Here is a 23,243-nt window from a genome sequence, read left to right on the forward strand (position 1 = left end):
GTTAGCGCCCAGCGTTTTCTCCCATGGTGCCCCGCGCGCGGCCCGCTTCTCCCGCTCCCTCCTCCCTTCGATCGGGTCCGGCTTGCCGCGGCCGCCGGGGCTCCGCGCAGGCGCACTCGGCGCTCCGTCCGCCATTTTGTGTCTGAGGCGAACTGTGGAGCGATTAAACCGCGAGCTGGTGCTGGGCGCTGGCGGTGGCCGCTAGCGGTGGGGGCAACGGCAAGAGGGGCGCTTTGGCGGGAGCCCCGACCGGGGCGGGGCCCGGGGGCAGCAAGGGAGGCCTGGAGGCGCCTCTGGCGGGGCAGGTAAGCGGCGCGGGGGGTTTTTTTGCAGTCGCTTTCTCCGGCCTCTAGGTGTCACGATGGGGCTCGGGCTTAGGAGCCGCCGCGGCGGCGCCGCCGCCGAGGATGGGGAGCGGGGCTTTGTCTCCCTCTACCGTCCCCAGCGCCCTCATGCCGGCCCTGGTACTGCCGCCCATCGGCCCCACCGCGCAGCGCTTCGACGCCGGAACCAGGCCGCGCCTGGCCAAACGACGCCCTGTGAGGCCCTCGGACGCCCACACGGCGCCAAGAGAGCCCCGAGGCCGCGCTGAGGCGACGTCGGGCCGCCCTGAGGAAAGCGCCAAAGCCGCTTTACCCCCTCCCCCCCCAATCTTTCTCCTCACGCTTTGAGGATTTGGCCGCCATTACGGCAACGGCCTCCCCCGCCGCCTCGGCCTCTCCCCGTCACCCCCGCCTCAGCAGCACCGCCCTCCCGGCTCCCCGGAGGCCTCCGCGGCTTCCCGGTTCCCGCTTCCGCCGCCTTCGCCTTTTCCTCCCCTCGCCCAACCGGTCTTTCTTTCTCCGCCGCAGCCATCGCCGCCTTCTCTTCCTCCTCCCTTCCCGGCTGACCGTGTCCGTCCTGCGGGTCGCCTGGTCCGCTCGGCCCGTCCGTCCGTCCCTGCCCGCCCGCTCCCGCCGGCCGCCTCCTCGCTGTGCGCGTTGCGGAGTGAGAGGCGCCTGCGAGCAGCTCAAAGAGCGGGACTCGAGCTCCCTCTTGCAAGGCAGGCTGAGCCTGCAGCGCCATGCAGGAGCGGGCGAGCGCCAGGCGGGGACGCCCGAGCTCGCCCCGCAGCCCCCGGCTCGCCTTTTTCTTTCCCTCTCTCCCCCCCCCCCCCACCGGCCTCTCTCGCCCTGCGACTCCGCAAGGGGAGAATGGGCAGCGGAGGGGCCCCGGGGGGGGGGAGGACTCTCCTTCCTTCGTGTTCCTCACACCCACCCATCCAAATGAAATCCCGGATCTTCTCCTTTCTGGGCCCATTGGTAGCTCTGGCTTTTCCCCGTCCCCCCGTTCGATTCGGATCGATTGGATCTGCATTTCCTCGATTCGGATCCTTTGGGTCTGCATTTGCCTGGTTTGAATCTGCATTTGCCCCCGATTCGGATCCACTGGATGTGTTTTTCTTCGATTGGTTCTGCCTTTTCTCCATTCGGATCCCCTGGCTCTGCATTTGGCTCATTCGGAGCCACTGGATCTGAATTTCCTCAATTCGGATCCACTGGCTCTGCATTTGCCCGATTTGGATCTACTGAATGTGCCTCAACCTTAATTGGTTCTGCCTTTCCTCAGTTTGGATCCACTGGATCTGAATTTGCCCGATTCGGATCCACTGGATGTGCCTCTCCATTCCGAACTATATTGGTTCTGCCTTTTCTTCAATTCGGATCCATTGGACGTGCCTTTCCCGGTTCAGATCTATTTCGGTTTTGCATTTCCCCGATTGGTATCTGCATTTCAGGCAGCCGGGAAATAGAGGCCAGGCACAGGCTGCTGCGGGTTTTTTGTTTTTTTTCTCTCTGCCCATCTTCGTGCCATATGTTCCTGGGGTTTAATGCTGGCAAGCCTTGAAATCTGCATGGCTCCCCCCCCCCTCCACACACCCCTTCCCTTTCTGATTGTAGGGCAGGGTTTGATCTCTATTTTATTTTATCTTATTTATTTTATGCTCTGTTTTTGGCTGCCTTGCTTTTTGGGTTGGAAGGTTTGACAGTTGGGGAGGAAGGAAGCTGATGCTCCACAGAGCAGCTGGTGGTGGTGGAAAGCTGGTGGGCCTGCTGACTCTCTTCCTCAAATTAGGCAAGATCAGAGATGATAGCCCAGAGCCTTTTGTAATAAATAGGAGAAGCTGGGCAGGATCAGACCAAAGGTCTCTTTAAGGCTTGTTTTCTCAAATGTCAACCAGTTGCTTATGGGGAAAATAGAAACCTCAGAAGAAGGATGGAGGGTAATTGCCCCTGATAAAATCTTGGGTTGCATCACAAGCTTGCTTTAAACAGGCAAAGGTGTTCCTCCATGTTTAAAAGCGGTTCTTTCCAGTTTCAACAGGCATCTGATTTAGAATTACAAAAACAATGCTACCTTGAATTTTTTAGGTTGTAAGTTGATGTAGCATGAATTTAGTATCTTTCAGCATGAGGGCAAATATCTCTCTCCATTGAGGGAATCAGGCTATATTGGTCTACAAGATAATTTCTAGATTAGATAGTAGAAATCCCATCCTGCATAAAATTCTGTTAATAAATTTAGGGCAAAATTGGCCTTTGGTTGCTTTTGTGCACACTAGTCAATATTTGCCAAAACCGAGCATTGCTATATTTACCATTACCACTAAATTTAATTTAATTGATTTATATGTTGCCCAATCCCATAGGCTTTAGTACAACACTTGCATGTACTGAAGAAGTGACTGAGATTAATGACCTAATCTGTACCTTATGTTACTAAAATGTATTAGAAAACCTGAATTAAGCCAAGTCATGGTGGGTGGAAGAGATCATTATCTGAGGATTTGTGTGATAATAACCATAGCATAGAATACTCTGAATTGGAATGAAAAAAGTCAGTATGTGAGCTGAATAGCATAAATAGTATTCAAACCAAAGACAAAATGAGATACACTGTGGATTAAACATACGATTGCATGTTAATGAATGAAAAGGCTAGAATAAGTATCAGGATGGATGGAAGTTATTAGAGTTGTTGAGGTTGCACATGAAAGTAAGGATTCATAGATTGGATATTCATTAAAGCAGCACCTTCAACAGGGTTTTGACAGCTGGGAACAATTGCTATTTTACCCCTAGGGTTAAAATTCTGCTTTTGACATAGAAAACAAATTAAAAGTTTCCAAAATATAATTTTAAATAATTACCTTTAGATAATATGGTCTTTTCATCAGATAGCTTAGTTATTTGTATTTTAAAAACACAGTTCTCAGGTTTTATCCATTTCTTCAGTCTATTTCCTCAAGTGCACTTCATTGCCAAAGAACCAAATTAATTGTTCTTTTTTACACTTGGCTTCTTTTTCATTTTAATCCTTTAGCTATCATGAACATCATATGATTCTTAAATTACCATTCTGTACTCTTCAGCCTAATACTGCATTATACAAAAAAGTTAAATGATTAAAAGTTAAATCCACAATGTATCTTTATCAGAAGTTCAATAATGTATATGATTTATGCAGAAAATCTTGAATTGTTAAATATATAATGTTGAATTATGTTACCAAGTAATATTATATAATATTATATAAATATTATATCTGAGTTATAATCTGAGTTACATGATGGGTTTAGCATTGGAAAAACAATATTGAGAATTTAGAAGTGATTGTATAACAAATATTAAAGATTGAGTTTTGGAAATCTATAACTTAATCAGAGCATAAATCAATAGGTTCTTTTGCATACATGTTATGATATTATAATTTTTGTATACTGTTAATATAGTATTGAGTGTATTTGACAATGCTATTATATTGTATATTTTGTAAAACAGACTGTAGTTTAATATATAGAATGTAGATTTGTTCTGTTTGCTTTTCTTTTCCTTTTTATTATTTTTATCTATTGTTCGCTTTAATTTTGTCGTGGTTATGTATCTTGGTACTTTGCTTATATTCTGTATCCTATCCTTTCAATAAAGAATTTTTAAAAACCCACAAGAACAAAAGGTTAGGGCTTAGTTAAAGTTTGGAACTAATTGAATCAATCTAGCAAGTATTACATGACTTCTATATTATTGTAACAAATAGAATTTTAACCTGCATTGCAGTTTCATTGATTTTAGAGAAGGCTTATTCTTTACTACGTTTTGCTGAATGGTTCATAGCATATTGTGAAATATGATTCAGTATTACAAACTGTTACACTTTGGAAATAATCTCCTGGGTTTTGTGTAGAGCTCTCCCGTCAGTTGGTTAACTGCACTCACTTTGCCATGGAATCAGATACTTATCTAGTCTTACATTCAATGTCTGGATTTATCTAGTATCAATCTGTACCTCTAACATAATTGTGTTGGCTTTTCAGTTAGTAGCTATGCAAAAGACTGAATGTGCCCTGAGTGTTTCTGACAGGACTTGATGAATCGATTAATTGAAATACTCTGAATTACTTTGAGCCATAAAATAATATTTTAGGAATTTACTGTACAAATATTCAGACAGAAAATTAGATTTATATATATATAAATTTAAAAATCAATATATTATTTTATATTGTGATAGTAAATGAGCTTTTTAATACATATAAATAACTGCTCTGAAACACAGGCAACTTGTACTGTTTGGATGGTAGAGTTGGAACAGATCGATAAATAAATTCTTACAGTAGAAAAACCAAGCTGTGTCAAGCCCAAAGACACAGAGCAAATGACAGGTAGTCCTCGACTTACAACCACAATTGAGCCCAAAATTTGTGTTGCTAAGTTAGAAGTTCGTGAAGTCAGTTTTGCCCCATTTTACGACTTTTCTTGCCACAGTTGTTAAGTGAATCCCCACAGTTATTGGTAATATCGTTGTTAAGTGATTCTGGATCCTCCGTTGGCTTTGTTTGTCAAAAGTTCACAAAAGATTGTCATGTGACTCCAGCATAAGTATGAGTCAGCAGTCAAATGTCTGAATTTTGATCACATGACCACGGGGATGCTGCAATGGTCAGAGGTATGGAAAACAGTAATAAGTCACTTTTTTCAGCATTGTTATAACTTTGGACAGTTACTAAATGAACTGTTGTAAGTCAAGGAGAACCTGTACAACTGGATCCCATTCTTTATTTGTTTATAATAATGGACAAGATCTTGAAGTTGGTAGTCACTTGGCCCATTTTAGTAGTGGCACTGTGGCCTCTTCAGTCGCCACTAGGTTCTCTTCAGTAGGTCACCCATACCAACCATAGTCTACCATTGTCCTCTTTAAGGACCTTTGCTATTTAAGCCTTTAATATCACAGTCCTTCAGTGGCTGCTGCCTCTGCTTAGCCTTGTGCCTTTCCTACCAATCCAAGACAGGGAGCCTTGAGAGTACCATAGTTTAAACCAGGGGTCTCCCAACCTTGTCAACTTTAAGCCTGGCAGACTGCTAGAATTCTGGGAGTTGAAGTCCACCAGGCTTAAAGCTGTCAAGGTTGGAGACCCCTGGTTTAAATGGTTCGCCTTCAGGCAAGTTCTCCCTCTGGATCTTCTGGTTTCGGTTTCAACTTAAAGGAACATTGTTAGCTTTGTCTTTTACTCTAACAACATACCACTTAATTCAGCTCATTCTCCTTATAAAAAACAGTATGTGTGGCTGCTGAAGAATAATGGGGAAATGAATTGGCTGGGTGGTATTCCTATCTTTACATCATGCACCTCCATCCTTATACAAAGTGCTAGAAGTACTATGTTTTTTTATTGACCAGCTTTGGATTAAACCAAAAAGAGCACATGTTTCATTTGGGAAATGCATTTTGTTTGGATGGAATAAATAATGTATCCTCCGTTGATTGGTTTGGCAGAAATAAATCCTGAAATGTTTTTGTTTTTCCAGGTTTCAGCTGAAAACAAAAACTGCAGGAATAATAGGCTGATTTTATGGGGTAAGTAAGGAAAATATATCTTCTTCAACAAGGCTGGTATTTCCAAACAATGACCTGGGTATTCTGGATGCAATTATCTCCCTCTGTTTAGTGATATCTAGAATTCTATTTATTTGAAATAAAGGGTTTTCAGTATATTATCATGGTAGATACTTAATTATAGTTTACATTGATCATCTTATCCTCTTTTCAAAGCTATCTAAATAGTTATTGCTATGTTTAATGTCAGTTATTCTTGCTGAAAGTGTATTGCTATTCAGTCTTTCTAAGCCTTGCTTCATCTTTGCAGATAACCAGACCAAGGTACAATGCCTGTAGCCAAACAAGTCATACCAGAATAAGAAATTATCTTGGGAAAAAGAAAACAACGAAGATAATTTTATGTGACTGATGTACCACAATGGTGAGCAGCTATTATATGGTAAAAGGGATTTACTAAAACAAACAAGCTTCTTCACAAACCTGAATACTTCGGTTTCCTTGCATTTGTAAAAGACATCTAGGATTTTAGTTATTGTAATACCTTTAGGAACATTACATTCTATGTTGCAATACCAATTTTACCTACCATATTTTTCAGAGTATAAGACGCACCTTAGTTTTTGGCAAGGAAAATAGGGGGGAAGATCTACCTGCCATCAATAGATCTATTAATCTGCCTAGCATCCTTAGTCTGGTTAGCTTCAGCACATTATTTTATCCCCTGGTTAGGGCTGAAAAAAACCTTATTCTGAGTGAGTAGCAATGAAAAAAAGCCTGCAAAGACTTAGGGCTGGAAGAAAACTTCTTTAGAGGGATTAGGCAATGAAAAAAATCCTGCAAGATCCTTAGCACCTCGTTAGGGCTGGGAAAATTTTTTTGGGAGGGAGTACAAATGAAAACAAGGGGGAAGTTCATTAGCACCTCATGGGTGGGGGAGCTTCAAAAAAGCTGCATTCAGAATATAAGACCCACCCAAATTTTCAACCACTTTTAGGGAGGGAAAGGTGCATCTTGTTTTCCAAAAAATATGGTAATTTCCTTTGGACATCACCTCAGCAATGCCAAAATCAGAACATTGAAATAAAATGGCATCCTCCTCCTCTCCTTAATTCATCCCTTTTCTTAAAACAAAGCAATTCCCAAAACTAGACGCGTAAGGAATTGGAGGGACGGGTTGTTTGTGTGGGTTTTTAAAAAAAACATAATCTTGGATTGCAAAGAAAATAGTCTGGTGCCCTTGGTGCAGAAGCTGCATATTAACATTTCTGATTTCTGGGGCTCTTGTCAAGCACGAAGAATCAGGAGCACAAGTTAAATTCCAATTAAACTGATTTATTGCCCATGCCTATACCCAAGAATCTAGTCAATGAATGGTCAACTCTAAATTGATGTTAGATAAGAGTTACAGTGATCCCCCGATTATCGCGAGGGTTCCGTTCCAAGACCCCTCGCAATAATCGATATTTCGGGATGTAGTGGTGCGGAAGTAAAAACACCATCTGCGCATGCGCGCCCCTTTTTCCATGGCCGCACATGCGCAGATGGTGGAGTTTGCGTGTGGGCGGCGGGGAAGACCTAGGGAATGTTCCTTCGGCCGCCCAACAGCTGATCTGCTCCGCAGCGCGGCAGCAGCGAGGAGCCGAAGATGGGGTTTCCCCGTTGCCTGGGCAACGGGGAAACCCCATCTTCGGCTCCTCGCTGCTGCCGCGCTGCGGAGCAGATCAGCTGTTGGGCGGCCGAAGGAACCTTCCCTAGGTCTTCCCCGCCGCCCAGGCAAAGGGGAAACCCCAAGATCGCTCACCGCTTGCCCGTTCACCCGGCCGGCCGGCCGCTTCGCTTGCCCGTTCGCCCGCCCGCCCGGCTGCTCGCTTGCCGCTCGAGAGCAAGAGGGGGAGAGATAGAGAAAGAGAGAGAAGGAAAGAAAGAGATGAGAGAGGGAGGAAGATAGTGTGAGAGAGGAAGAAGCAAGATAGAGAAAGAGAGAGAGAAAGAAAGATGAGAAAGGAAGGGAGTGACGTCATCGGGTGGAAAAATCGCGATATAGCCTTTCGCAAAGATCGAGATCACGAAACTCGGGGGATCACTGTAATGGATTTCAAGGAGTTGGGGTTTAGATTGCATATGAGAACATAAGGACTCCAGGCTGATTCCTCTCTTGACTCCACCCCCAGCACAGCCTGTCCTTCTGCATCTTAAACACATTTCAGTGATCTCCATTCTTGTTCTCTGTACCCAAGAATAGCTTCGGTGGGCATGGACGAGGGAAGCGTGTTTTGTTTCTTCCTTCTGTCCTTTATCACTTCCCTGTTCCTGTCCACAAACTCTCTAGTAGCTTTTCTAATTTTCATTGGAGGAAGAGCTGGATCCTGCAGGGAGGTGCTGCTCCGAAGCAGATACTGTCGCATTACTGCTCCCTAGTGGTTCGATTCTCTTACTGCGAGAGGCACAGGACACAAGAAACATTTGGGCACGTTCAGATTGAGAGTTATAAAGTAAAGCTGTTCTACCAGAGCCCATTCATTCCTCTTCTAGTTTTGCCCAAGAAAGCAACGGGGTTAGCAGTTAAGTCACTGGGCTCAATGGTGCCTGTGATTTTGGTAATGGTTAACAATACAAGAAGTCTTGTCATTTTCTCAGCAGCTGCAATCTGTCCCATTTATCCGACCCAATTGCTTTTTAAAGGTCCTGAGAATCTCCTCCATCATTTCATGCAGGGTGCCAAAAGTGAATGCTTAAGTGAGGTGTTCTCCTTTTGTTTCTCCACCAGGAAGGTGACATGGAAGCAGAAGCCGTTGAAACCATTGTGGAAGAGTCTGAAACTTTCATTAAAGGCAAAGATCGCAAGACCTATCAAAGACGCCGGGAAGGCGGGCAGGAAGAGGATCCTTGCCCGATGCCGCCCAACCAAGCAGATGGGACTGAGGTAATACAGGAGGTTAACGCCGGCGTTCAGATGGTCATGATGGAACAGATTGATCCAACGCTGCTTCAGATGAAGACCGAGGTCATAGAAGGCGCCGTGTCACAAGACGCTGACGCCACGGTGGACGACACCCAAATAATCACCCTGCAGGTTGTGAACATGGAAGAGCAGCCCATCAACCTGGGCGAACTCCAGCTTGTACAAGTGCCCATCCCAGTGTCTGTCCCTGTTGCTACCACGTCCGTAGAAGAACTTCAGGGGGCCTATGAAAACGAGGTCTCCAAGGGTGGCCTCCAGGAGGGGGAGCCCATGATCTGCCACACGCTCCCTTTGCCAGAAGGCTTCCAGGTAGTAAAGGTTGGGGCCAATGGCGAGGTGGAGACCCTGGAGCAGGGGGAACTTCAGCCTCAGGAGGACCCCAACTGGCAGAAAGACCCAGACTATCAGCCCCCCACCAAAAAGACAAAGAAAACCAAAAAAAGCAAACTCCGTTACACTGAGGAGGGGAAAGACGTGGACGTCTCGGTGTACGATTTTGAAGAGGAGCAGCAGGAAGGCTTGCTTTCGGACGTCAACGCCGAGAAAGTGGTGGGCAACATGAAGCCCCCCAAGCCAACAAAAATTAAAAAGAAAGGTATACTGTGCAGTTCAACCTGGAGGCTGGGTGGATAGGCCTTCACGATTTGTGCTGCATATTAATTATCCCACAGCTCTTGAATATATCCAGGGTAGAGGTTCAATTGATTTAAAAAACGGGTTCAGAAAGACTAGTCTTGATGATGACTTAATTGTGGCCTAGGTCTTCCTTGAAAGGTATGGTTTTCAGCACATGTTTTCACATAACCTACCGGACCGCCTCCTGCCACACGAGCCCCAGTGATCTGGTAGATTCCACAGAGTTGGCCTTCTCCAGGTCCAGTCAAGTAGACAGTGTTGTTTGGCAGGGCCTGGGGAAGAGCCTTCTCTGTGGAGGCCTCGGTCCTCTGGAATCAGCTCCCCCCCAGAGATTTTCACTGTCCCCACCCTCCTCATTTTCCACAAGAGTCTCAAGAATCATGCCATCAGGCTTGGGGCCACTAGACTCTAGCCCCCTGGCCTACGAATGTGTTGTGAGTAAGTCGATTGAATGGGAATGAATGTCTTTTATGGAGTTTGTGTTTTTAGATTATTAATTAAAATGAATTGGGTTTAGGACATTATATTGTTCTGTTATATGTTGTAACCTGCCCTGAGTCCTCGGAGAGGGGCAGCATAAATGTCAATTAAATAAGTAAATAACCGAATTTCACATTCAGGTGGATAGATTTCACAATAACTAACGGGCCAGATGCCGTTTCCCTTCAGCAAAGACAGGATTGCTCCCCCAAGTGATTTCTGTTGTGTTTTATAGCTTAGTTAATGTAGCTGATCCTCTGCGTTCTGCCCATTAGACAGAAAGACAGGATACAAATCAAGTTACTGTCCTTGATAACGACCAAAGTTTTCTCTCGGTTCCCTCAGATGCGCAGCACATTTATCCTTTTAATTGGGCATATTGTCTTAGGGATGGAAATTGGGAGGGAGAATGGGAGGCAGCAGGTTCTGCCTCAGAGCACTGAACGTCCTTTTCTGAATAGGGGTGAAGAAGACATTCCAGTGTGAACTGTGCAGCTACACCTGCCCCCGGCGTTCGAACCTGGACCGTCACATGAAAAGCCACACGGACGAGAGGCCGCACAAGTGCCATCTTTGCGGCAGAGCCTTCCGGACAGTCACACTGCTGAGAAATCACCTCAACACTCACACAGGTACCACTGAAGGAGATGCTGTCATGCCGTTTTCTAATAGGCTCCTTGGAGTAACTGCTGATTTGGGAGGTGCAAATGGAAAGTTTGATCGAGCCCTGCTGTGAATATATGTGCATTTCTGGTGCATCAGAAATGTATAGCACATAAATTGAGTACCAGTTACATAGCATAGTAAGAGAATATTATCTTGACTTATATATAAATAACTTCAAGGTATCCAGCAAACCTGGAAAACAGAGAAATTTGAATTATCAGCTAAATCGGCGGTTCGGGAATTGTCAGGGAATTTGTGAAAAAAACAGAATAAATCATGGGGAAAAAACAAACTATTAAAATGTTTAAAAGTCGGGAAAATCATTTTTTTTTAAAAACGGATCGCACTGCCTGGCAGAGTCAAGCAAAAATGAGAATAACTGGCAACAAGTTGCTTCCTTAGCTACCGATATTTCTCCATGGATTAGCCGTTTGGTATGACGTCATCTACGACCGTGCCTTAACTAGATCGCCAGATCGCAAGTTACAGGGAAATGTCAGGGAATTTCAAAATGCTTTCCCCCTGGACACCTTGTAACTTGTTAGTTCCTACCTCTTAAAACAGGGTTCCCAATCCCCAGTCTGTGGTGGTGGGCCGAAGCCCATTTGGAACCAGGCCACGGAAGTGGTGGACGAGTGCACATGTACATGTGAAGCTGCATTTGTGAAAATGGCACATGTGTGCGAAACCATCCCTTCCTCCTGCCACCACTAGCCTGTGGAGCTGGAAAGGTTGCAGACCGCAGTCTTAAAAATACTTTATATGTAATCAGAACACAAGTATTACATACAGTATGAAGCGATCTCCTTTTTAAAAATAAAATAGCACAATTGAGACTTGCATGTTTTTTGTGGTATCGGTCAAATGAAGCCATTGCCTGTTTGAATTTTCTCCCATCTCCGTAATCCATCAGGTACTCGTCCTCACAAGTGCCCAGACTGCGACATGGCCTTCGTGACAAGCGGAGAATTGGTTCGACATCGCCGCTATAAACATACCCATGAGAAGCCATTCAAGTGTTCCATGTGTGACTATGCCAGTGTGGAGGTGCGTTTCATGTCTAGTTTTGTATTGTTGCTATTCTATAATAGCTACACCAGGAGTCCCCAAAGTTGGCAACTTTTAAGACTTGTGGACTTCAACTCTCAGAATTATCCAGCCAGCATAGCTGCCAAAGTTGCCAAGTTTGAAGACCTCTGATCTACACCAATTTTCCCATTCAGTATTTTGCTTGGAGCTCTGAAAGAGTTGCTTTCATAGTTAACGTTTCTGGATCTTAAAGTGTTCAGGTAGGTCCATCATTCAGGGACATTGTGGCTAATGTAAAGTGGAACTTCAATGCTGCCTCTTTCTGTGTATAAATTCGTTGCAGATCTACCTTTAAGTTTAAGTTCAGTGTCACCTGGACCATTTTAAGGATTATAATTTTGCCACATCCAAAGCTTGAGTTTCTGGCACATGAGATCTCAAAGAATTAGATTTTGCTCAATTATTTACAAAGTCAAGGCTGAACTGTCTCAGATTAGTTACAGATTCTTGTTAATATTTATTATTTTGGCTTACTCTTTGCATTCTTGCACTCAAGGCAGATCATCTTTATTAAGCAACTTCCTGGACAACTGCAGGCAGTCCCTGACTTACAACAGTTCATTTAGTGACCTTTCAAAAAAGTTTGGGGAAAGTGACTTATCACCATTTTGCACATTTATGACTTATGCCACATCTGCATGGTCATGTGATCAAAAGAGACGTTTGGCAACTGACTTATATTTATGACCGTTGCAGAGTCCTGGGATGGCATGATTCCTTTTTGCAACCTCCTGATACAGTCAGTGTGCACACCAGAATCACTTAACAACCATGTTAGTAACTTAACTGCAGTGTTTTCAGAACATAAAATGGGGCAAAGCTCATTTAACCGATGTCTGGAGAGGAACAGAATTTTTGGGCTCAATTGTGCTCATAAGTTGAGGACTACCTACATTTTTACATTACTGTAGTTTCAGGAAAATGTATTGAACAGGAGAAATGCAGCAGATATACCTCTACTTACAAACTTAATTCATTCCATGACCAGGTTCTTAAGTAGAAGAGTTTGTAAGAAGAAGCAATTTTTCCCATAGGAATCAATGGAAAAGCAAATAATGCATGCAATTGGGAAACCACAGGGAGTGTGGAGGCCCTGTTTTCTCCCAGGAGATTCAAAGAGAGGCCCCACAGAGGCTTCTCCCCACCCTTTCTGGCCCTGTTTCCTCTCAGGAGATTCCTAGACAGACCCCACGGAGGCTTCTCCCCGTCTTTTCCGGCCCTGTTTCCTCCCAGGAGATTCCTAGACAGACCCCACGGAGGCTTCTCCCCATCTTTTCCGGCCCTGTTTCCTCCCAGGAGATTCCTAGAGAGGCCCCACGGAGGCTTCTCCCCACCTTTTCTGGCCCTGTTTCCTCCCAGGAGATTCCTAGAGAGACCCCACGGAGGCTTCTCCCCACCTTTTCTGGTTACAGTTTCGAAGGCTCGGGTTTGTAAGTGGAAAATGGTTCTTGAGAAGAGGCAAAAAAATCTTGAACATCTGGTTCTTACGTAGAAAAGTTCACAAGTGTGGAAAACGGTCACGACGTCACTTTTTTCGCCACTGTTGTAACTTTGTACAGTCACTAAATCAACTGTTTGTTAAGTCAACATTTGACTTAACAACGATCTTAACAAGTTAAGCCTGCATTTGTTTTTCCCTATTGAAAGGCCTTTTCATTCTATCCTTCCAAAAGCCCATAGATTTTTTTTTAAAAAAAAATCTTAGCTGTAGTTAATCTGCGCATTGCTAACCTCTCTTTGATATTCTTGGGTTTCAGGTTAGCAAGTTGAAACGCCACATTCGTTCTCACACCGGGGAACGGCCATTCCAATGCAGCTTGTGCAGCTACGCCAGCAGAGACACTTACAAGCTGAAGAGGCACATGAGGACTCATTCTGGTATGGGTGACGCTTTTGTTAAAAATGGCACCGAGTGTGTGTGCTTTAATGCCCTTTCTCTAGCTTGTGTATGATTTCTTGATCATCCTACAAGGGACGGCATTCATTTTAAGATTTCAGAGAGTTTAGTTAAAATCTGCGATGGTAAACGAGGAAGCCTTTCCAGCCTGGTTTCATGCTTGTTCCTGATATTTCAAACCTTTGTAAAGCACACGTTGCAAGCACTGAAAACAGGTTCTCTCATAGCAGTTAATACAGTGATCCCCCGATTATCGCGAGGGTTCCGTTCCAAGACCCCTCGCGATAATCGATTTTTCGGGATGTGGTGCGGAAGTAAAAACACCATCTGCGCATGTGCGCCCCTTTTTCCATGGCCGCACATGCGCAGATGGTGGAGTTTGCGTGTGGGCGGCGGGGAAGACCCAGGGAAGGTTCCTTCGGCTGCAGATCAGCTGTTGGGCGGCCGAAGGAACCTTCCCTGGGTCTTCCCGCCGCCCAGGCAAAGGGGAAACCCCAAGATCGCTTGCCCGTTCACCCGCCCGCCCGGCCGCTTCGCTTGCCCGTTCACCCGCCCGCCCGGCTGCTCACTTGCCGCTCGAGAGCAAGAGGGGGAGAGAGAGAGAAAGAGAGAGAAGGAAAGAAAGAGATGAGAGAGGGAGGAAGAGAGTGTGAGAGAGGAAGAAGCAAGATAGAGAAAGAGAGAGAGAAAGAAAGATGAGAAAGGAAGGGAGTGACGTCATCGGGTGGAAAAATCGTGATATAGCGTTTCGCAAAGATCGAGATCGCGAAACTCGGGGGATCACTGTACAACATTTATTCTATATAATTGGAAAGGTTTTACAGTTTAATTAAATTTTGAGACTGTTTTCACAACAGATTAAAACAATTGCTTTTCTTTCCTTTGTTTGCTTAACTAGTAAGCTCGTATTTGTTAACAATACCTACAGTTTGTTTTGGTCAGTTAAAGAGAGTTTGAAATAATGTTTTTTACTTGATCATAATTAAGATATAGTATGATGTGTGAAACAAGCATGGTTTGGGCCTCTTGAGCTAACCATTGGCATTTTTATGGCTTTCTATTTCATCCCTAATTTGTGCTCTGCCCAGGTCTCTTAACTCAGCCTTTCTCAATTGGAAAAGAAAATAATTGGGGGGTGGGTGGGTTTGTTTTTGGTTTTTTAAGTTTGCATGCTGTGCAATGTTAGCACTCAGGGGTTAGGAATTTTTACATATCCTAATTCAGCTTACTGATTCTGATAGTATACTATGGATGTAGATATTCCTCCAGAGTGAGCAAATGGAGAAAAGCTATAACTGCTGAAATAAATACAAGAGCATCTAAAAAGGAGAATTGAGCAGGAAACTACAAACAAACAGTGTACAGTGTTCCCTCGATTTTCACGGGGGATGCGTTCCAAGACCACCCGCAAAAGTCGAATTTCCGCGAAGTAGAGATGCAGAAGTAAATACACCATTTTTGGCTATGGACAGTATCACAAGCCATCCCTTAACACTTTAAACCCCTAAATTACCATTTCCCATTCCCTTAACAACAATTTACTCACCATTATTACTGGTATTCACCATTGAATAAGACACTTAGTAATCCTGATATTTATAAACATAATTATTTATTAACTAATTATTATTTTTTGTTATTTTTTTGCAAAAATTATTAGTTTGGCAATTATGTATGACATCATCGGGCGGGAAAAACCGTGGCATAGAAAAAACCCATGAAGTATTTTTTAATTAATATTTTTTGAAAAAACGTGGTATAAGCTATTTGCAAAGTTCGAACCCGTGAAAATCAAGGGAACACTGTATATGTGGTTTTTCATATGAGTCCTCTGAGAGGGGCGGCATATGAACCTCACCTACAAAAAGATATTGACAAAATTGAACGGGTCCAAAGATGGGCTACAAGAATGGTGGAAGGTCTTAAGCATAAAACGTATCAGGAAAGACTTAATGAACTCAATCTGTATAGTCTGGAGAGCAGAAGGAAAAGGGGGGACATGATCGAAACATTTAAATATATTAAAGAGTTAAATAAGGTCCAGGAGGGAAGTGTTTTTAATAGGAAAGTGAACACAAGAACAAGGAGACACAATCTAAGGTTAGTTGGGGGAAAGATCAAAAGCAACATGAGAAAATATTATTTGACTGAAAGAGTAGTAGATCCTTGGAACAAACTTCCAGCAGACGTGGTAGATAAATCCTCAGTTACTGAATTTAAACATGCCTGGGATAAACATATATCCATCCTAAGATAAAATACAGAAAATAGTATAAGGGCAGACTAGATAATAATAATAATAATAATTTATTAGATTTGTATGCCGCCCCTCTCCGAAGACTCGATGGACCATGAGGTCTTTCTCTGCCGTCAGACTTCTATGTTTCTATGTTTCTAATCCAATAAATAAACAAACAAATAAAACCAAGTTTTGATTTTGCCTTATATAACAAACAGATTAAACCATATATCCAAGTTTGCATTCTTTATCCTTTAATCCACAACGCCTTCCCCATATCGGCCTCTTGAGCTAACCATTTCTTCCTCCTGGTCCCCAAAGGCGAGAAGCCCTACGAGTGTTACATTTGCCACGCTCGCTTCACCCAGAGCGGGACCATGAAGATGCACATCCTGCAGAAGCACACGGAAAACGTGGCCAAGTTCCACTGCCCCCACTGTGACACAGTGATTGCACGAAAGAGCGACTTAGGTGAGTGTTACGGGAGTTGGGGTTTCTGCGAAAAAATGAGAGGGAGATTGTTCCAAATTCACCACTCCAGCTTTTCGTGCCTAAAGTGGGATCGGAGCTCAGGGTCTCACGGTTTCAAACCTGGGGCTTTAACCACTAGACCCACTAGATCAGTGATGGCGAACCTATACCCACCACAGGTGACACGCGGAGCCGTATCTGCTGGCACATGAGTCGTTGTCCTAGCTCAGCTCCAGTGTGCATGTATGTGCTGCCCAGCTGATTTTTGGCTCGCATAGAGGATCTGGGAGGACATTTTTGGCTTCCAGGGGGATGGGGTAGAGCGTTTTTAACCCTCCCTTGGCTCCAGGGAGGAGGGCAAAACATGAGCCTACTGGGCCCACCAGAAGTTGGGAAACTGGCTGTTTCCGGCCTCCGGGGGGCAGGGAAGCTGTTTTCGCCCTTCCCAGGCATTGAATTATGGGTGTGGGCATTTGGGCCTGTGCAATAGCACACGCACACGCTTTTTTGGCACCTGAAGAAAAAAAAGGTTTGCCATCACTGCGCTAGATCCTGGCATTTTTACTTGCTTTAAATTAACATGGTCAGGCAGGAACCTTGGTGGCTCCATTAAATATAAAAATCAGCTGGAGGGAAGATGTTCACATCCCTCAGGCTCTTCCCCATGAGATGTAAAGTTTAAAAGGTTCCATGTCTCTTTCCAGGGGTCCATTTGCGGAAGCAGCATTGCTACATTGAGCAGGGCAAGAAGTGTCGCTACTGTGACGCTGTGTTCCACGAGCGATACGCACTCATCCAGCACCAGAAGTCTCACAAAAATGAGAAGCGCTTCAAATGTGACCAATGCGACTATGCATGCCGACAGGTAAGGATGGGGGCCCTTCGAGGAAACGCCAATTGGTTTTCATTTACCTCCTTCAGGCTGTCTGTGGGCCCTTGCTCCCTTTTGATCTCCTGCCCTCTTGACTCCTTCCAGGAACGGCACATGATCATGCACAAGCGAACCCACACTGGAGAAAAGCCTTATGCCTGCAGCCATTGCGACAAAACCTTCCGGCAGAAGCAGCTGCTTGACATGCACTTCAAGCGCTACCACGATCCCAACTTCGTCCCAGCCGCCTTCGTCTGCTCCAAGTGTGGCAAAACATTCACACGCCGTGTAAGTGCTCAGAACACATTGGAGGATATTGTGGGGGGTTGGGAGAGGAGCATTGCAGGGTGCTCCAAGTGAAGTACCAGTAAATAAGAGGAGATGGATGGTTTCTTAACACCAAGTCTCCCCCTGTGTTATGTTTCTGGCAAACGCAGCCGGAGCTCGTGTTCTGCGAGCCCTGCTGTGGGAATCATCTGGACTGCATTTGCTGCTTTCTAAAAACAGGAACTGTTTGAAGGCTGCGAAACTTCAAGGCAAAGAAATGTGGCCTGGACTGTCACAGCTGCCAGCTTCCAATGGCCTTGAATCCTAGTGGGAAGGGGTTATTTGTTTTCCCCTCCCACTTTTAAAAATTAAGATTAAAGAACAACATAGGTTCAATTAAGCCTGACGTACGTTTGACATATTCTTTCCTTCCCTCTTAAAGCTTCTGAAATCCTCTGTCAAATAAGCCCAGATCTCACCCATTTTTACAGTGTGAGCCTAGTGTTCCACCCGGGGTGGCAGAAAAGAGACAACTGAAGTTGCACAGTCTTGTTTTATTACACGCTACTGCCTTCTTCCTTTTTTTGATGGGGGCAAGGTGTCTTTTCTATCTCTTGCCTCAAGCTGCTTGAGCCATGTGGTCTTTGACACGTAACATGTCATATGTTCTTGCAAATTGAGGCAGTTTGATCCAAGGTCAGGTCACATCAAGCTTAATTCTTGGCTGGTGGCTCTTCCAAAAGCTGGCAGTCGATTAAGATTCTTTTTTTTTTTTAAAGGAGATTGTGAGTTCTGGTTCCACCTTTAGAAATGAGTAACCGTGGACCAGTCACTCTCCCACCCCCAGGAAGAAAGCAGTGAGGTACCACTTCCAAGAAAATTTCAGGGACTTGTACACATAATTGCCAGGAGTCTAGAATGACCTGAAGGCAATTTTTTTAAATGAATTTCCTGATTCATTGGGGGAGATTGTTTATTATTTATTTATTTATTTATTTATTTATTTATTTGATCTATTGTTCAGATACCTCTCATTGCAAGCATCCAACATCTAACATTTGCCTGTTTTTCTTTAACCAGAACACAATGGCCAGGCATGCAGATAATTGTTTAGGCCCCGATGGGGTTGAAGGAGAGAACGGAGGGGAGCCCAAGAAGGGAAAACGTGGGCGGAAGAGAAAGATGCGCTCCAAGAAAGAGGATTCTTCTGACAGCGGTAAGAAAGAGAGAGAAGAACTCCAGAAACGTTTTAGATCTCCTGAACTTGCTGATGGGTTCATAAGTCACTGCAGATGTTGTCAGCTGTTATAACAGAGCACAAAATAGTAACTTGCCAGTAGCTACCTCAGCCATTTCAGTTTCTTGAGCAGTGGCGGAGAAACCTTGATAAGAGTACAGCAAAGATATTTGGAGATATTCCTTCTTTTAAGAAAGCTGTTGATGTATCTGAAATTGTTCAAGGAAAATATTCGTTTTCAGTATAGCTTTCTGCCATTCCATTAATAATATGTCTCATAATAATTGGCGTCTTTCAGTTTAAAATATTCAGAGTGGAACTAAATATAATCATGGTGTATGTAAACATTTACACACACACAGAGTCATCACTTTTCCATCAAAGCTTTGCAGGTAACAAAGTAATTTCACCCAAGTGAAATTGCTCTTGCCTGGCCACCTTTTGAATGGAAGGCTTCTTTCTGGTAGAAATATTAACACAACAGCTTTGCTTAGGGGGAACACACTTAGGTAGTTCACATTTTATTGTCTTCATTGTTTGTTGCCTTGATTTAACATATCAAAAAATCCTTGCTCATATTAAAGAGGAAAATGCTGAACCAGAATTGGATGAGAATGAGGCAGAAGAAGAAACAGCGGTTGAAGTTGAGGCTGAACCAGAAGTTGAAGTGGAACCCGTGGCCCCAACTCCTCCACCAGCCAAGAAGCGGAGAGGACGTCCACCCAAAGTCAATCAACCCAAACAGCCGCAACGTAAGTTACCATTTTTCTACAAATGGCTGCAGGGCTCAGTCTTATAAATAAAGAGGAAAGTTAAATCGGGTGAGATGAAGAGCTTGAGGATACTTAGAAGAGTTGTGTTCGGGGAAACTGGGTATCTTTGGTGCTGTTTTTGGACCTGATAACACAAGCTACATCTGCATAAGGCCATCTCAAGCTAGGTTTGGGGCCTGCACAATCCTTACTTTTAGCAGGAAGCACCAACACAATTTTGCTGTAGACAGATTTCAAGATATCACGAGTGGAAGTCGAGCTGCAAGTCAGAAGTTACATTCACTGACTTGTGGCTCCCTTTTACTTATTGTAGTTAATATGAACCATGGTTTGGGCTTCAGGTCAAGCAACAGCACAAACTGTGATTAATTTAAAACCAGGAGCAGAATCATTTAATCTCAAAAGAACTGCAATAGGACAGGATATTCTTCCTGCCTAGCCATTATTGTAACACTCAACTGCAGTATCGTATGAGTATTTGAAAGACTTCTGGCTCGTTGAGAAGAAGGTCCTATTCTTTAGATCCAACCTTGGCAACTTTAAGACCTGTGGACTTCAACTCCCAGAATTCCCCAGTCTTGTTTTTCTATATATTGTATTGTGTGATTCTTTTGTAACTAAGGCAAGATTCATAGAATCTGAGTTGGAAGGATTCTTCTGGGTTGATTTAGTTCAGGGGTGCAACCATGGCAACTTTTAAGACCTGTGGACTTCAACTCCTAGAATTTCCCAGCCCTAATTTTCTACATATCATAGTGTGATTCTTGTATAATTAAGGCAAAATAAAATTAATTAGATTTCACAGCATGTGTGAATTGGAAGGACTCCTCTCGGTTGATGTAGTCCATGGGGAGTCCATCCTTGACAATTTAAGTCCTGTGGACTTCAACTCCCAGAATTCCCCAGCTACCTTTGTCTTCGGTGCTGTGAAATTGGCTAGCAAGGGGCAAAGCAGGTCAGAGACTTACCTGGTCTCCAGGCAGAACCTGATTTATCTTCCACCTCTCTTTTTGTTTTGTTTTGTTTTATCCATTAGCTACAGCAATCATTCAGGTGAAGGACCAGAGCCCTGGTGTAATTGAAAACATTGTGGAAGTGAAGAAGAAGACAGAAGCAGAGACTGTCGGGGCTACTCCTGGAACTCAGCCAGCAGCAGTAGAAGCGCCCAATGGAGACCTCACCCCAGAGATGATCCTTAGCATGATGGACCGGTGATAGAGGAAGGGTTGAAACGCTCTTCTCTGAACTGGCCTGGGCTCTTTTGAACTGGCTCAATCCGTTTTTATTTTATTATTTTATTTTCCTTCTTACCTTATTTTCGGCTTTGGGAAATGCACCGATTTTTTCCCCCCTTTTTTTGTAGACCGTTTTACCAAACAACCTGGGCAACAAAACGTCAAATGATGATAGGATGTGATTTGCCTGGAACATTTTCTCTCTCCCCCCCCCTCCCCTCTATGTTTAATGTTAACCTAACCGGATCATGGAACATGAGGTGATTTTTATTTTTAATTTGCTGGTTGATTTTCTCAGTTCCCTAAAGGCGTTTTTGCAAATCACTCAATCCAGTTAACTGCTAGTGCCAGGCCGTTGGTTGGCCTTTTTTGTCTGGACTTTGCCCAGACTGTTCTGGAGCTGTTTATGCATTTCTGGAAGCCCTCGGCTTCATTTCTTTTTTTTTTCTTTCTTCTGTCTAGAGATTTTTTAATTGTAAATTCAGACTCAGGAGGGTTGTAAAACTGATATTGCATTTTAGTCTCGCTTTTTTCTTACCCGAACCCGCTCCTCCCCGGCACTACATCAGCACTGTAGGTTCAGCATGCTTCACCACCACCCCGTTTCTCCCAGATGCTTTGCTGTCTGCAAGGCATCTTTGTAATGATCGAGCTTGTAAATAACTTTTTTTTTACATTTTAATCTTTTTTTCCCCCATTTAAGAGGTTTTTTGGGGTGGGATGGGGCTTATATAGTTTAAAAGGAAAAAAAAACCCTCTCATTTTTAACTATTGCAACTAGGAATTATGCAGGAATTGGTACCGAATGAAATACTGGAACCTATCAAGTCAGTGGGAGAGTTCTACCTGGGTTTTAAAGGGTAGACATCCACACCCCAGCTGAGTTTCTTAGTACATGAACTTGATCTCAAAGCGTGTGTCCCTTTAAAAATGCCCTTTTGAGTTTCAAGTTGTCATAACTTTTTTTGCACTCTCTCACTCTCCTTTTTTTTCTTTTCCGGGTGTGCGTGTGTGTGTTTATGAATTCTGTGTTTAAAAGCCAAGGTGTTAATTTGTAATAGGGCTTCCCAGCCCATCAAAACATAGGGCAGGAAATTTTACTAGGTCAGTGATCATAAAATTTGGGGTTTAATTAAAATTTTAAAAAATGAAATAAAGAATAATGTGAAATTTAAAAAAAAAAGGATGCCTGTATATCAGACTATCACATGTTAAAAACGTGTAAGCTTTTTATAGAGCCTCAGTCTTGCTGATTTCAGAACCAAGAACTTTTGTTCTATGTATCGCTTTTAAGAGAGCTATCAGGTTAGCTATCCAATTCTAGGTTGATGCATTTTTGTACTTAGCTGTACTGTGTGATATTTTTCATTATTTTAGGAAACCAACATGAAATAAAACATCATAAAACGTATAAAGGGGTTTGGACTATGGGAAGGAGAATATACTGCTGTACAGCTAATAAATAATAATGATTATCCTCTGTGTTTGTGTGTGCTTTCTAGTTTTTGGGACACTCGGGTGGGGTCAATTTTACCAAACCTACGGGGCACATCTTGCTTTATTGGGGCCAGGGAGGAGAAAGTTTTTCTTATTAAAAAAACCCATATATTTTTTTATATATTTCAAATTAGTTGGCAGTTGCTTATGCCTTTAGGGCAGCTTTGCTTATACAGTGGTATGAATAAAAGCTGTTCCTTTCTAGTTATGAAGATGTGCAATGTTCCATGATTGCATGGTATTCATGCCAAAGTGCAATTCAGCCTATAGTTTTTTAAACACACCAAATTACTTGGCAACCTATTGATGTTGGTATACACCATCGAGGGACCTATGTTTGGCAGGGAAGGGTCGGTTGACTGTTCCACAGACACATACAGCAACATCAAAATTGCGGGGCCTTTTAAGATCTGGCCCCATGTCTGTGGAGCAGTCTTCCCTTAGAGCTTCGGGTAGAAGAGAATTTTCTCTGCTTCCGCAAGGCATTAAAAGACATCCCTCTGATTCAGCAGATTGAAACATCCTTGTTCTGGGGATCAACACGAGGGGAAGAAAATGGAGAGGTTGGGAATGTCTTTAGCAGGTTTTGTGGTTTTATTAGTTATGTTTTAGCTAAGTGTGAGTATTGCCAACTGTCTGTTAGATGTATATGGCTTAAAAGGGCATTTTAAATGTTTATTATTATAAGGGAAAAGAATATACAGTATGTAGGGATCTGCCACTGAACCTGCAGATACCCTTCGATAATGCACACGGATCCCCATTTAAAAGATAATTTAAACATTGACAAAACCTTGAGAGTCTCATTCCTACCCAAAACTTGCTTGAGAGTACAAAAACCTTGCAAGATAATAAATATATATGTAGTAGGGTTCTTTTGAAATTTCACAAGGCTTTGTGTACGCTTTTTTTGGTGTGCTTAAGTGTGCATACGCAGACTTTGGTTTGGGTTAATTATATCAAAACATTGCCATTCTTCACAAAAATTCAGTTGCCATTTCTATGCAACTGAGCTTGTCTGCTATAAAGCTTCTTCACTTAAA

The 23,243-nt window shown here is 43.5% G+C and overlaps 1 protein-coding gene across 1 annotated transcript; it reads left to right on the forward strand.

The window, feature by feature from the left end:
* The first annotated feature begins 96 nt into the window (after window positions 1-96).
* On the forward strand, window positions 97-22,178 carry CTCF (CCCTC-binding factor). Its single transcript, XM_070760342.1, has 13 exons — window positions 97-305; window positions 5,850-5,898; window positions 6,188-6,301; window positions 8,648-9,437; window positions 10,420-10,590; window positions 11,538-11,671; window positions 13,471-13,591; window positions 16,171-16,320; window positions 17,025-17,185; window positions 17,297-17,479; window positions 18,539-18,674; window positions 19,280-19,447; window positions 20,505-22,178. Exons 3-13 carry the CDS (start codon window positions 6,299-6,301, stop codon window positions 20,681-20,683), a joined length of 2,196 nt encoding a protein of 731 aa, XP_070616443.1. The 5' UTR covers window positions 97-305; window positions 5,850-5,898; window positions 6,188-6,298; the 3' UTR covers window positions 20,684-22,178.
* Window positions 22,179-23,243: the final 1,065 nt, after the last annotated feature.

Source organism: Erythrolamprus reginae, chromosome 9 (assembly GCF_031021105.1).
Source record: "Erythrolamprus reginae isolate rEryReg1 chromosome 9, rEryReg1.hap1, whole genome shotgun sequence".
NCBI lineage: Eukaryota > Metazoa > Chordata > Lepidosauria > Squamata > Dipsadidae > Erythrolamprus > Erythrolamprus reginae.